General features: G+C 48.0%; 1 protein-coding gene across 5 annotated transcripts in view; it reads right to left on the bottom strand.

The window, feature by feature from the left end:
• The window catches only part of LOC120947724 (uncharacterized), a 9,271-nt gene extending 870 nt beyond the window's left edge, over positions 1-8,401 (bottom strand). Inside the window, exons 1-4 of one of the 5 annotated variants that reach the window (XM_040363329.2) lie at positions 7,831-8,401; positions 3,340-3,913; positions 885-1,168; positions 1-805 (exon numbers count right to left, since the gene is read on the bottom strand). The exon at positions 1-805 is cut by the window's left edge and continues 870 nt beyond it. In XM_040363329.2, the coding sequence (XP_040219263.2) occupies positions 1-805; positions 885-1,168; positions 3,340-3,604 (1,354 nt within the window). In that variant the 5' untranslated portion in view covers positions 3,605-3,913; positions 7,831-8,401. The other 4 variants (XM_040363332.2, XM_040363328.2, XM_040363331.2 and 1 more) reach the window with 4 other exon arrangements.
• Positions 8,402-12,923: the final 4,522 nt, after the last annotated feature.

The raw sequence follows: 12,923 nt of genomic DNA, 5'->3' as shown, positions 1-12,923 counted from the left end.
GCACGCCTTGATCGTACATTTCCAGGACAATGTCGCGCATCCGCGTGTGGTAGTCGTTCGAGACGATCTGGGCGATGCGCTTGTCGTGCTTCTTCGTCTTGAAATCTTGAATCGTGACCGCGTCCAGGTCCGGTATCTTGTCCGGGTTGAAGGTGACGGCCGGCAGCAGCCACATCGCGATGCCGAGCCCGTACGGCAGGCAGCGATCGTACTCGGCCCGCAGCCGGGCGTACGAAAACTGGTCCGCGTAGCGGCGCAGCAGCGCGGCGGCCGCGGCCGGCTCTTCGCACGCGCAGAAATGCTCCCCCAGCGCCGCGAGCAGCGACTGGCGGTACTGCAGCAGCAGCTCGGGCACGTACTGCCGGCGCATCGAGTGTTCCGTGCTGGTGTACAGCAGGTGCAGTATGTCCAGCACCGGGGTGGTGCAGCGCATCGTCTGCAGGTCGATCAGCCGGACGTGCTGCCGGTCCGCGCTAAACATCAGATTGTTCACCCACGTGTCGCCGTGGCAGATGACGCGCCAGCCCTCGTCCATGCCGTCGCACACCAGCGCGGACATGATGCGGTACAGCCGGCCGGTCAGCCCCTCCACCGCCCGGATCGGGCCGTCCAGCTCGCCCTGCTCGCCGTTGCTGTACCGCAGGCTGTCCAGGGCGCCGCGCAGCGACGACTCGAGGGAATGTGTGTAGAACTCGGCCGCCTCCGGACAGTACACGATCTCGCGTATCTTCGAGCAGACGTCGGCGTACTCGTGCGGGTGCGCGTGCTTCATCGCGAGCGAGACGGCATGCAGTTTCGCCAGCTCCTGGGAGGGGATTACAAGATTCAATTAGTCCGTTGCAAAGGTTGGTTTTGATTCCCCCCCCCCCCCCTAGCAGACTTACCTTCATCACCGCAATGCAGTGCTCGTAGCTCAGCCCAACCCGCCGATCGAGCATGGCGTACCCGCTCGTGGTCAGATCCTCCAGCACGATCCGATCGCCGTGCTCGTCGCTGCCGGCCGTCACGCACTTCGGGTACGGCAGATCGTACGGCGATATCCGCTGCAGCACCGGGACGATGCTCGCGTACGCGGTGATCTCGTTCTCGAACGCGGCATCGCACCGGAACAGCCGGCGCCGGTTCGGGTTGGTGATTTGACGCTTAAAAATCAGCGAAATTGTAAACACTGCGAAAGGGAGAGGGGAGAATGGTTTGGCAAACGATTAGAGCAGGCCACTGTGGGTATTGCAACCGCTACGCAGTAGGGCGGTCGGATTAGCGCACAAAGCGAGCGCACAGCGCGAGTGACGCACGCATCGACGAGCGCACGCAGTGACGTTTTGGGCGCACGATGCGCAATTGTGCGATGCAGCGGAGATGCAGGCATTTTCTAACTCCGACTCACTGCTTCACTGACTGACTCGAATCGGCAAAGCCAAAGCAAACTTCGGTGGTGAATGAATCAATTGCTCGGGCCGTCAGCTAGTCGTGTGCGTACAACCGCACAAATAAGCCGATGCGCTTTAACCTATTTAAACGCGTCCGTTGTGTGCGCCGCCGCTGATACCACTGCCCAGTCGGCAAAGTGGGTTAAGCTTAGAGAAAACCTTGAAATAAATTTCGTCCGCTCACGCAGCGAGGTGGACGGCAAACTGCCCGGACAAGCCCCCGCCCCCCCCGCGTTTTGCAGGGAGAGAAAGAAGTTGCAGAAGCGGCGGCACTAGCGGGGGATGGACTAGTTTTGGTGCACATATGCAAACATTAATCTTGCGCTTTGAATGCCAAACGGTGGATGTAATAGAAAAAAGAGGGAGAAAAACGCCTCGGTGCCCGCGTGGCTTCCCCTTTTCGTGGATCGATAACACCGGGTGGGGTGCCGCATGGGGTTTGAGGGTCTTGCGTCCTGCTTGTACTTGCAGTTGCACTCCCGATGCAGCATGTGCAGGTGGGGGGGTTTGCCAATGGGTGGTTCTTCAATGGAAGTGCTTTTTCTTTTGCTCCTTTTCTTTCGCCATTTTCCTTAAAGAACAAACAAAGCCAAAGCAATTCCGTGTTGGCCTATTTTCAAAAGGTTAAAGGTAGAAGATAAGCGAAAAGATTAAATTCTATTTTTAGTACACTAATACCAGCAAAGGTCAGCGAGTCGCACAAGCAGAAAATTTCCAGTTTCTTTCTAAAAATTTCCATACCAGTTTGACACCAGTTCGGCCGACTGGTTCGACCCCGAATGACTCATCTGGGCTGGTGGTGGAATCGTAAAAACTTCCAATCCCCCCCCCTCCCACCTCCCTCCTGCCTGGTTCATATCGAACAAATGCAGCGGGCTACTGGCGCCAAACCGAGGTCGTTGCATTTCACTGCCATTGAATCACACACCCGTCCGTGTGTGTGTGTTTGTATGTGTGCCAGTGCATTGTTATTTGTCGCTTCCGTTCCACCGCCGAACTTGACATTGAAAGAAAATTCGCTCCTGCTCGTAGCGGAACCGCCGCTTGTGTGCGCGAGAGGAATCGATTTCTCGCCAAGACCTGCATCAACACCGTGCGAGAACGAATTGCATTTGCGCGGGCACCAGCCGTACAGAGGAAGCAAACAGAAAGGGTTCCCCCTTTTTTTTTTAAACGGCACATTGCACCCGAAGGCCATTTAAAACTGTGCTTTCTTTCCCGTGCATTCGTGTGTCCCTTTCACGCAAACTTCAAAAGTTACTGGGCGTCTCCACCGCGGTGCATTTTCTTCGCGAGCAATGCGAGCCAAGGAGGTGTGCAGAGTGAGGAGTGTAGTAGTAGTGGAGGTGATGGGTAAGAGAGCTTTCCTCTTCCGCCCAATGCACATTCTTTACGGTATGAAAACCCGGCTCTATCTGCACGATGCATCCCGCCCGCCCACACAAAAAAGGGGGAAGGAAACCCCCCCCCCCCCCGCGTTGTTATTGCACCCGGTCGATGATGTTGCACACCGGTGGGTTGTGTGAACTCGTGCGATAGAGTGTAATCGAGTGAGAGAGAGAGAGAGAGAGTGAGAAAGAAAGAAAAGCTCCCGGTGAAGGTCGGTCATTGCTCAACTTAGAACTTGGGTGGCTGCGGTTAGGTTGTGTTCTACGTGCGAACCGACGCGTTCTTTTGGGCCACTCACACAGCTGCATTGGTGTTGTGCGGTGGAATGTAAAATCACACGTACAAGAAGGGGGCGATGGGCTGAAGCAAACAAACAACAACACACTCACACACACGCAGTCACACAAAAAACGGTTTCATGTGTTTCATATTTCATGTTTCAAATTCAAACGAAACTCCTCACACACACGCACGAAATTCCCTCTTTTTTCCCTCTTCAAATCCTCCAAACTTCACTTACCGTGGTTTCGCCCGTCGACCGATTTCGCCTTACAGTGGGCCTTTACCCGCTTGATGATCGACATGTAGTTGTCGCCCTCCCGGCTGCCCGGCCCGCAGTCGACCAGGTCGACCGACAGCGTCTGCCACAGGCCCGCCTTCTGCTGCATCCGGATGATGTCGACGATCGTGTCCTTCCGCTCGATCATGTACACGTCCCGATCCTCGTCCACGTACATGCCGACCGCCACTTCTTGCTTCATCCTGACGGCTGTGCGGGCTTGCATGTGAAGGCGGCAGCAATGGGGGAGAGCGGGCTTTTTTTCGTTTGTTTTCTGTTTGTTTTGGGGCAAGTTCGCTTCCAACCGGAATCGCTTTTGCTTTTGCTGTTGCTGGTCTTTGCGGGTGGGTGTGTTTGTGTGTGTGTGTTTATAAAGCCACACTTGCCTATTTCGCTTACCACACACTTCACTCACTCACAGGTACACGCACACGCATCAAAATTACGCAAAATTAACTCACACGCACACACACACACACTGTAGTGTGTAGTATTTTGGCGGTTATTGCTGCTGCTGCTGCTCAATCACTCACCGCTACAGAGAGAGAGAGAGAGAGAACGCACAAATGGACACGGATCCATCGATTACTTGGATGCATGGCGAGTTTGTGGGGGGTTGTTAGTGTGTCTCTTTTCACTCCCCCCTGTAGTTGCACCGCTTTCGAACGCTTTAAATGCCATCAAACGCCATCCGGGGTGAGGGAAAGTGCAACCGACACTGGCACGGTCCGCGGTACTGTGTTTGGCGGTGCTGAGAATGGCCGCGCGCGCCTCTGTGTACTGTTTTTTTTACAGCACCCACCGTGTGCACCGAGGCGAGCGCACACACCGCGCCAACCGAGAACGAAACGCACACACACACACGCAAGCATGCACACACTCCACGTCCTTGACCAACGACAATACGTCACGCCGTCGTGTGGGACATCACAATTTCACTCACAGCACAGCCTCACCGAACGAAGGGGGAAACAAAACAGCAGCAAACCGTCGTCCCGAACGGGTGCGTTCACGTGTGCCGATTGTACCGTACTGTTCCAGGCACCAGTAACTACCACCACTACCACTACTACTAGCGAACGGGGATGCAACTACACCAGCAAAGCGGAGACCACGGCCCCGAACGACGGTACGGCCGTCAAGTACGAGAGGGAAAGTGCACACCACCGGCCACGGAGGCTGACAGCGAAGTGTTTATTATTGCATCCACCGCCGATGGCCGAAGCCGAAAGCGGCGAAGCTTTGGCAGGGCGAGCCAGCGCACACACTCATACACACTCGCTCGTGCATTCGTAGTAGGCAACGACGATGACGATGGTTGGCGAGAGCGGCGGCGGCGGCGGCAGCGCAACACACAACCGAAACGCGCCACAGCGAACGCAGACCCAACTGCGGGTGTACTTAGCGCATTTCGGTAGTGTGTGCTTTATCGCCGAGCGGCCTAGTCGAATACACACACATACACGCACGCTCTCTTCGCCGTTCCCTCTTCCCCCGTTCCCTCTTCCGCACCACAATAACCCACTTTTTTCGGTGCTTTTGCGTGTGAGTGTGTATGAGAGAGAGAGAGAGAGAGAGAGAGACAGAGAGAGAGAGAGACCGACGGGTTTTTTTGCGTGCGATTGCTTTCCCTCGGCCTGCTTTGTTCACCGGTGCGTGAATTGTGCGTAATGCCGCGCGCATCGTGACATTCACGCCGCGCGCTTCGTTATCGCAGGGCAATGTGGATTAAGGGGTGAAGGGGTAGGATGGTAGTGAGAGATGTATCAAAAAGAGAGACAGAGAGAGAAAGAGAGAGAGCGAGAGAGAGAGAGAGAGAAAGAAAGAGATTGAGAGAGAGAGAGAGAGAGAGAGAGAGAGAGAGAGAGAGAGAGAGCAAAAAAAGGGGTTTCATCTATGGTTTTGATTAGTAAACTATGAATAAACATCCCACGAAAGCCACGACTGGAAAACCGGACCGGAGAGTAGTGTTCTTCCCCCCTTCCCCTGTGTGTACATACGTGTTGGGGTTGCGCGTGTGTGCGTGTGTGAATCTGAACCACCGAAACCATCAAACCACGTGCGTCCTTGAAATTACACGGAGAGGGCATCGAACGAAAACGGTGCGCCGCACCGGTGCGTTGCCACTCTGCACGACTGCGCTGGACAGCGAGCGCGCGCTCTCTCTCTCTCTCTCTCACTTCTTTTCCCGCGTAAGCGTGCGTCTCACATACACACTCTCTATCTCTCTCTCTCTCTCGCACACGCTTGATCTCCACCGCGTGTTTGGCGCCGTTAGACGCCGCGTTGTTAGCGGGCATTGTGTACGCGTGTGCGTGTGTGTGTGTGCATCAAATGCACTTGACTTCAATACGAGAGCCACATTCTTGGACGCGGCGCGGCGTCTCACCCCACACACCGGACGATCGGAGCGACCTGCCGTGGCGCGATCGCAGGTCGGCGAGGTCTGTTCACCTTCGCCGTGTCGACGATCTCACATCAATCGAAATCTCCTCAATGTATCCGTCGGTGTGTGCTTTTGGTAGTAGGTGTCATCTGCACCCTCCTCCGTTCACCACCCCGGTCATCCTCCCCTGGCGTTTACTTCCTTGCCGTGACCTTCCCCGACCCCACAAACAGCCCGAAGGGGTGGTTGCTGGTTCCGTTTTGGGGGCAATGTGGGAATGTTGTTTATCTTTCACGTGTGTGGCATAGAAAGCGAGCTTTTTTTGTTGTTGTTTTGTTTGTTTGTTTAGCTGTATCGTTGGGAAACGCTGCCATTCTTGCGCTCTTGCGTTTGTTTGTTTGTTTGGGGCCGGTCGGGGGTCTAATGCGTCTTCTGCTTCTTCTGCTTCTTACGCTTTTACGGATTAGCGAAGGGAGGAAGTGAGCAGCTCGGCGGGTGTGTGTGTGTCTGTGTGTTACATGACATGGTGGCCACCTTGACATTGGGGCCTTGAATGTCACATTTCTAAGTGATCATAGCCAGAGCCACTCGCCGCACACAAACACACACACACACACAGATACACACCGGTTGCTGGGATGCTGTGGTGGGCCGGTCGGTCAATGTCGTTGGCGCTTTTGGGAAAGCTTCGACCACTTGGCCCCACTTGCTGCTAGTAGTTTTCCTTTAAAAAAGTGGGAAACGGAAGGTCAATGTACTGTGATGGTAAAGACTCACAGGCGAACGGCGCCTTAGCAGCGCCCTGGCGGCTCAACTAGACTGATGGTAATCACATATCATCACCCTTGGGGATAGCTTTCCGAAACCCGAACCGAAATGTCACGGAGCAGCATCGTGGGCACAAAAGCCCTTGACCGGCCAAAAGGTTACCCGAGCCTGGGCCTGGTGGTGGTGTTACGAAATTTGGAGAACGCTCTAGAAACAGGTTCGCTGCGACAGTCGGACAGCCCCCTACCCACCCCGAATGCCTGGGATGGTTGGGAAGTTTCTGACTTTTCGGGCGTCCTCTTTGCCCCTGTGTTTCGAGCCTCCCGGTCCGGTCTCCGGTCCCAACTGTTGACCCCAAATCGGTTGTACGCGCTTGACCCGCAGTGTGCCATGTTGCGTCTGGTCAGGGACTGCCAGCCTCGGCGATGGTGCAACGGCTGCAATACTGCCCCGAGTGTCCTGGCTGTTTGCCGTTTTTGCAACGCATAAGATTGTAGTTTCGTTTTCGTTTTCTTTTTCTTTTCCTTTGTCACCCGCTGTAAATCTCACCCCAAACCGGCCTAGCCTTGAAGGAATGGGGTCAGCGAAGCTTTTTGAATGTGCAATGTGCGACGCCACTGCGCGGCGCAAGCTTTACTTTACTGGCTGCACGGGGGAGGCTCTACGGTGCAGCGATTGGCAATTGGCAGGCTTCCCCAGGCACCCAGACACTCGATTATTATTCATATTGAGCGTGTGCGCGGGCGCACGCACACACACACACACACACACGCATGATGCAATCGGTTTAGGGAAGATTGATTGTGCTGAAAAGAAAGTTTACGTGACATTCGTAATTGCGCGAGCGCGAGCGCACGCGCGTGCGCGCCGCCAAATCCGCAGCCGCAACAGGATGGACTGGCGGCGAAATTATGTCACCCCACTCCCCCACAGACATGCGTGTGGTGTCGCGTTGCGATTGCATAAATGGCCGATATGGTTTGGCAATGTTTTGTGTGGCATGTCCCGGGGTTTCTGCCGTCTCTTTGTGCCACCGTGGTCGGTGGGAGAAGAATTGGGTTTGAATACATTTCTTTAAAACAATACCAATGCTCCATGTAATCGGTGCTGTGCGCGAATAATAAATAATTTGGAAATAGCCCATAACGGGACGAAGTCGTCTGGTCGTGCTGTTACCATTTTGATTTCAACGCGACTACCCCGAGTCATTGTCCAAAATTGAGAGCTTTTTCTTCGATCGGCAATGAAGATCTTCCGACATGAACGATCGCGAACACTATCCTTCACTTATTGCTCACACAAAAAGATGAATTTCCAATTTCCGATTTCTTCTTCAGGGTTGAGGCCGAGTAGTAGTAAACACTGTTAGTAGCAGGGGATGGAAGAGTCCCGTGTGATGCCGCACCCAGATAAGAACCACTGTTACTCACTGGTTACACCCGTCCGGCACTAGCAAACGCACAAACAAGATTGGCTGGATGGAACGTTCCCGCTGCCTCAAATATAGCTACTCAGCCCGGGGAAACAAATAGTTCTAACGAGCTGGCGTAGCAAACACGCTAGTTTCTGTACAACTGTTTACGGTAATCGATGCTGTTGTAATTACAATTTACCAAAACAAAGCCCTTTTTGCAACAGGTCGGTGCAGGTTTTGCCTACTACCTTTACGGCCCTTTGGCACGGCGCTGGCTAATGTTTCGGGGCCTGGCCTGGGTTACTGGTTGTAAAAAGTAAAATAAAATATAATTAAAGCAGTAAAGCTGCCAGCTATAAAATTTGTAACAAGCGATGATTAGTAGTGTTGAGAGCGTTTTTAAATCATCTCCATTTTAATGCATGCTTTACAGATAACACGTGTTTGCTAATTAATCGCTAAGGATAATTTTCAGCAATCCATGGTAATACTTTTATGAGACAGCTTTAGTACACCTCCATAAGCGTTGGCGTAGCACCAACGAACGGCGACGAAGTATGTAATGTGTGTGGCTAATAGTACGTTTACTGTGCAAAGGTTACAAAGTAATTGATTTGCATCAGTTCGAAAAAAAAAAATACCCGTGAACAATGTTGTTTTTAGAACGTAGACGATTTTAATTACTTTTCTTGTTTTATTGGAAAATGAAACAAGCAAAGTTCAACGACCGATCATCGGGGAGACGCGTAATAGTGACCTCCCCTACGCTTGAAGCGTAACAAGTAAGCATGATTGGTTGTTTTGTAAGCAACTACAGCATACACTAAGATGCTATTCTAAACGTACGTTAGAATCGTTTTAGTTTTTATTGCTTATACTTAAATACTTAAATGATTGCACGATTACTTAAATAGTGTATCGAAGAAATACATATCATTTACCTATATTAATAGCTTAGTATATGACACTAAAGAGTCCACAACGTCAAAGGAAACAAATTGTGCAGCAAAATAAAACAGATCTATTTAGTCGAAGCAACACCAACGTCTCTTTGTATTCTATTGTTTGTACTACTGTACCCCTAGATCACCAAACAGTCTAGACTGTTCTCGTCCTTAATAATGTCGATTGAGCAATTCATACCTACGGTTGATAACAAATGAGTTGGTACTGCTGCAATCTGCTTTGTGTACTACGTGGACCAATGTCCTTCGAATAACCTGCGTCTGTTTTGTTTAAAACTCTGAGTGGAACTACAATCACTTTACAGCTGATAGAGCTCCTTTGTGATCAGCCGGAGTAAACACAGTGGTGAGTGATGATTCTTCCCCTGAGTAATGTCTTTTTTGAGAACACTGTGTTGTAGAGTTCTTATGTCCTAATTTTAAAATTTATTCAGAGGATTTTTGTTAAATTATCCTGCAACACGTGTTCTACTCCATTTGCTCGATGCTTGGCACCACCACCACCACCTTGTCGTGAGCACAAAACTCGCACACAACGGAAAGTGCGTGCAAACTGCATGGAAGGCTTGGATGCGAGACGATGTCAGCTTTGCATGCAACTAAAGTCAGCGCTTCTCAAGGTGTAACTGGGCAGTTTGATAAAGGCTTTGGTTTATTTTCGTAAAAAGCAGTGAAATCATCTTTACATGTAATCTTCTTCTTCTTCTTCTTCTAGTCAGTCCTACGTATGGCGGCACGGTCTATTTGGGGCTTGAACCCATGACGGGCATGTTGTGAAGTCGTACGAGTTGATGACTGTACCATGAGACCGTACATGTAATACTTTATTGTAAATTTTAAAATAAGAAAAAACAATAAATTCGAATGGCTGACCCGATCGTGGTGATTAAAAGTACAAAGGTAATATTAAAACATGTTTTTTGTGGTATTTAATTGTTCACTATAGTGCATTAAAAATGTGTTTTTCACTTTTTTATTTAAGTTTTTTAGCATGGCGATCTAGTTTTGTTTGATGGTAATTAGATGCAATCTACTACACGTATTATCCATACATTGTACCATGACTTAATATTTATGATTTTCTGAACATGGTTACTTGGATTATTCCAAGAACATTGCGCAAAATACAACGTGGAGAGAGAAAGATAAACAGCAATAGAGAAAGAGGGCAAAGTATCATCGAATAGAAACAGGGAAGAGCGCAATCTAGAGCGTGAGGTGCATTTAAGACGAGAATAGTTGATGAGAATAATGCTCGCAAAGCACGGCGATGTGACGAGCATTACATTTTCATAGCCAAAAGCAAGTGACTTCAATAAAAAAACGTGTCATAATAATATTATTATTATTTTGATCATGTAATATTTGATACTGCAGTATGTTTCAATCGATAAGTGCGGCATTTTGTGCTTGGTAGTGAGCATTTGACGTTATCGGTAATCGGTGAATCACCTGCATAGACGTTCTAGATTGATTGTCAGGACGATCAGGGAATCGATTTATCATACAGGAAATGGTCAAGACAAAGACCTCTGGAAGGTTGGTCACCAATGCCAAGCTTATGCAATGATGAGACAATTTGTAAGTTGAATATTCACCATTTCAGACGATTCTAACGGATCAAACTCACAAAGTATTAAAATCAAGTGGATGTTTTCACTATTATGTCATAGTGTCACTTTTCCTATTTTCATTCCTTTTTGCACATTTGTAGTAAAACACAAACAAGTAAGTTGTTATCGGATTTCAAATTTTTATTTTATTCTTATCTTAGCAGAACGAATGGGTTTGTTCAATTTAGTTTTCGAGTACCTTTTCCCCCCCGTTTTGTGTCTTCAAAATATATGCAAGCCCTATAGAAATTTGTTTTTATATTCAATAACTCTTCTATCCCACGTTTGAGCGAGTGAACTATAAAGTTGATGCACTCTTGTTAGTGTCTGTTAACATTGAAACGCCAAAACAACGTACTTAACATTTTGCCTGCCTCGAGTATTATTTAAGGCACCCTCGTGTAAGCCTACTATTTAGCTAAATCAAACGCACCCAAACCGATCTCATTAGCAAAAAAACACAATGGAATTGATGAGAAATTTCAGGAAACAAGGGTTAGGCTTGTTACCGTTGCTACAACCACGATAGCAGAGCGCAGATATCGATCAGAGATTTCTTCAAATGATTAACGGAAGTAACAACCAACCCCAATAACAAGTTTGCCCTTTGCCGTTTGTCTGCTGATCGGCTAGCGATTGTAACTAAACCAACGCACCACACACAAACATACACACATCAGTTCTGTCTTAAAAAAAGCAAGGTTTAGAAATTAAAATTCAAAGCCTCCCGTTGTAACATTCATCAAAATTCAGCCTCTTACCTCCAAGGGCAATGGTGGTGGGGGAGTTTTCGGGCTTCTACAGGCATTCTACAGCAATTCGTTACACCTATCAGCCTCGGTTCTCCTCCAAACATCACTCTCTTCCAACCGCCCTTCCTACCCAATGTCGGTGGTTTGACATCGGCGAAATGTGCGATCCGTGGTAAATTCACGCATCACATTAAGGGTCCCGGAACGGGCCTCGCACACGAAACGGGGGAAAAACTGGATCCCGTACGTCCCGTGGAAAAGCTGCCGGGGAAGATTGAAAACCCATGACAAAGCCGATAATCTTCCTTTGTCAAGGGTACGCATGCCGATGAGTTTTATCGCAGGAGCGACGGTGCCGCGAGTGTTGCTGTTCCACGGCAAAGAACAATAGATTTCGATGCCGACAAAGTGAAAATTAAAATGTTGTTTTTGGTACTGGTACTGCTGAAGGTATTGTTTTGTGGTGTGGTTTTGAAAAATTGTGTGCTGGTCGGGTTTAAATTAGTTGGGTTTTGTTTGTTTGCTATCTTTTCGGGAAGATAAGGTTCATAGCACTCGCAATCTATGTTTATTTCTATACTTTGAGGAAGATTTCTCACATTTCTTCTCTAAGATAAGAACCAAATAGAATAAAATTACCCGCAAATCGTCATTCTAATAGCTAATTCGTGTAAACAGTGTGTTGTTTATTAGTTTAACTTACCATATTTTTATTCTTCTCTTATTCTTGACCATCTTTCCCAAATGATGAAACCAATAATGGCACATTTTCTGAAAGTAAACAAGAAAAAGAGCCTTTTTGTACATCTTTTGTGAAGAGATAACCAATAAACTGGAAGTGGTTGAAGAATTCGTTTATGGATGATGCATCAATATTTGTTTTTGTTAATTCATTTCAATTGTTTGTTAATTTATTTAAACATTATCACATTACGACACTACATATTTGTTTGACATAATATTGATAATTTGTTAGTGAAAACATCGTACAATCGTACACCTAAACCCAGGGAGAAACAAATTGCTCAAAACGTCGAAAATTAAGACGAGATTTTCAAACAAAGTTGTCGTTTTTGGAAATTATGTTAATTATGTTATGTGATCTTGTCTTGTTCATTTGTACTTAAATGTGATATTTGTTGTGGTAATCATTTTTATGGAAATCTCATTGCACTATACAAGTGTTATTTCATAGCTTAATTTTTAATCGATTGTAACGATTGCCTTTGAAATTTAATGTTGATCCTTTAAGTGATTTTAGCGGCGTTCATTCGTTGTAACACTATTTATTACTATTACTATTTATTCAAACTTATCGTAGATTTTGCACTTTTTAGACAATGTATGATATGGAAAAGAAATGATTTTGTAAATCCGTACGAAGCAGTTCAAGAGTAATTGTAAAGAATTTAGGTATTTCTCTCATTGAAACCTCTATATATGGAGTTCGCAAGAAGACGTCTTACTCACTGTTGCTTTGCGATGCACAAAGGACAGAAGACGAAGTAGCATAGGAGGTCAAATTTTGAACAATGAAAACACCCAGCAAGCAAAACCCGAACCGAACGGACAGTGACAATTTAAACGCTACATTCAGGTGCGTTGTCTAGCGTGTTATTACTTTTGAGTGGATTGTAATCATTGGGT

Source organism: Anopheles coluzzii, chromosome 2 (genome assembly GCF_943734685.1).
Source record: "Anopheles coluzzii chromosome 2, AcolN3, whole genome shotgun sequence".
Lineage (NCBI taxonomy): Eukaryota > Metazoa > Arthropoda > Insecta > Diptera > Culicidae > Anopheles > Anopheles coluzzii.
Note: the sequence above shows the minus strand (reverse complement) of the source record. Positions and strands in the feature narration are given on the sequence as shown.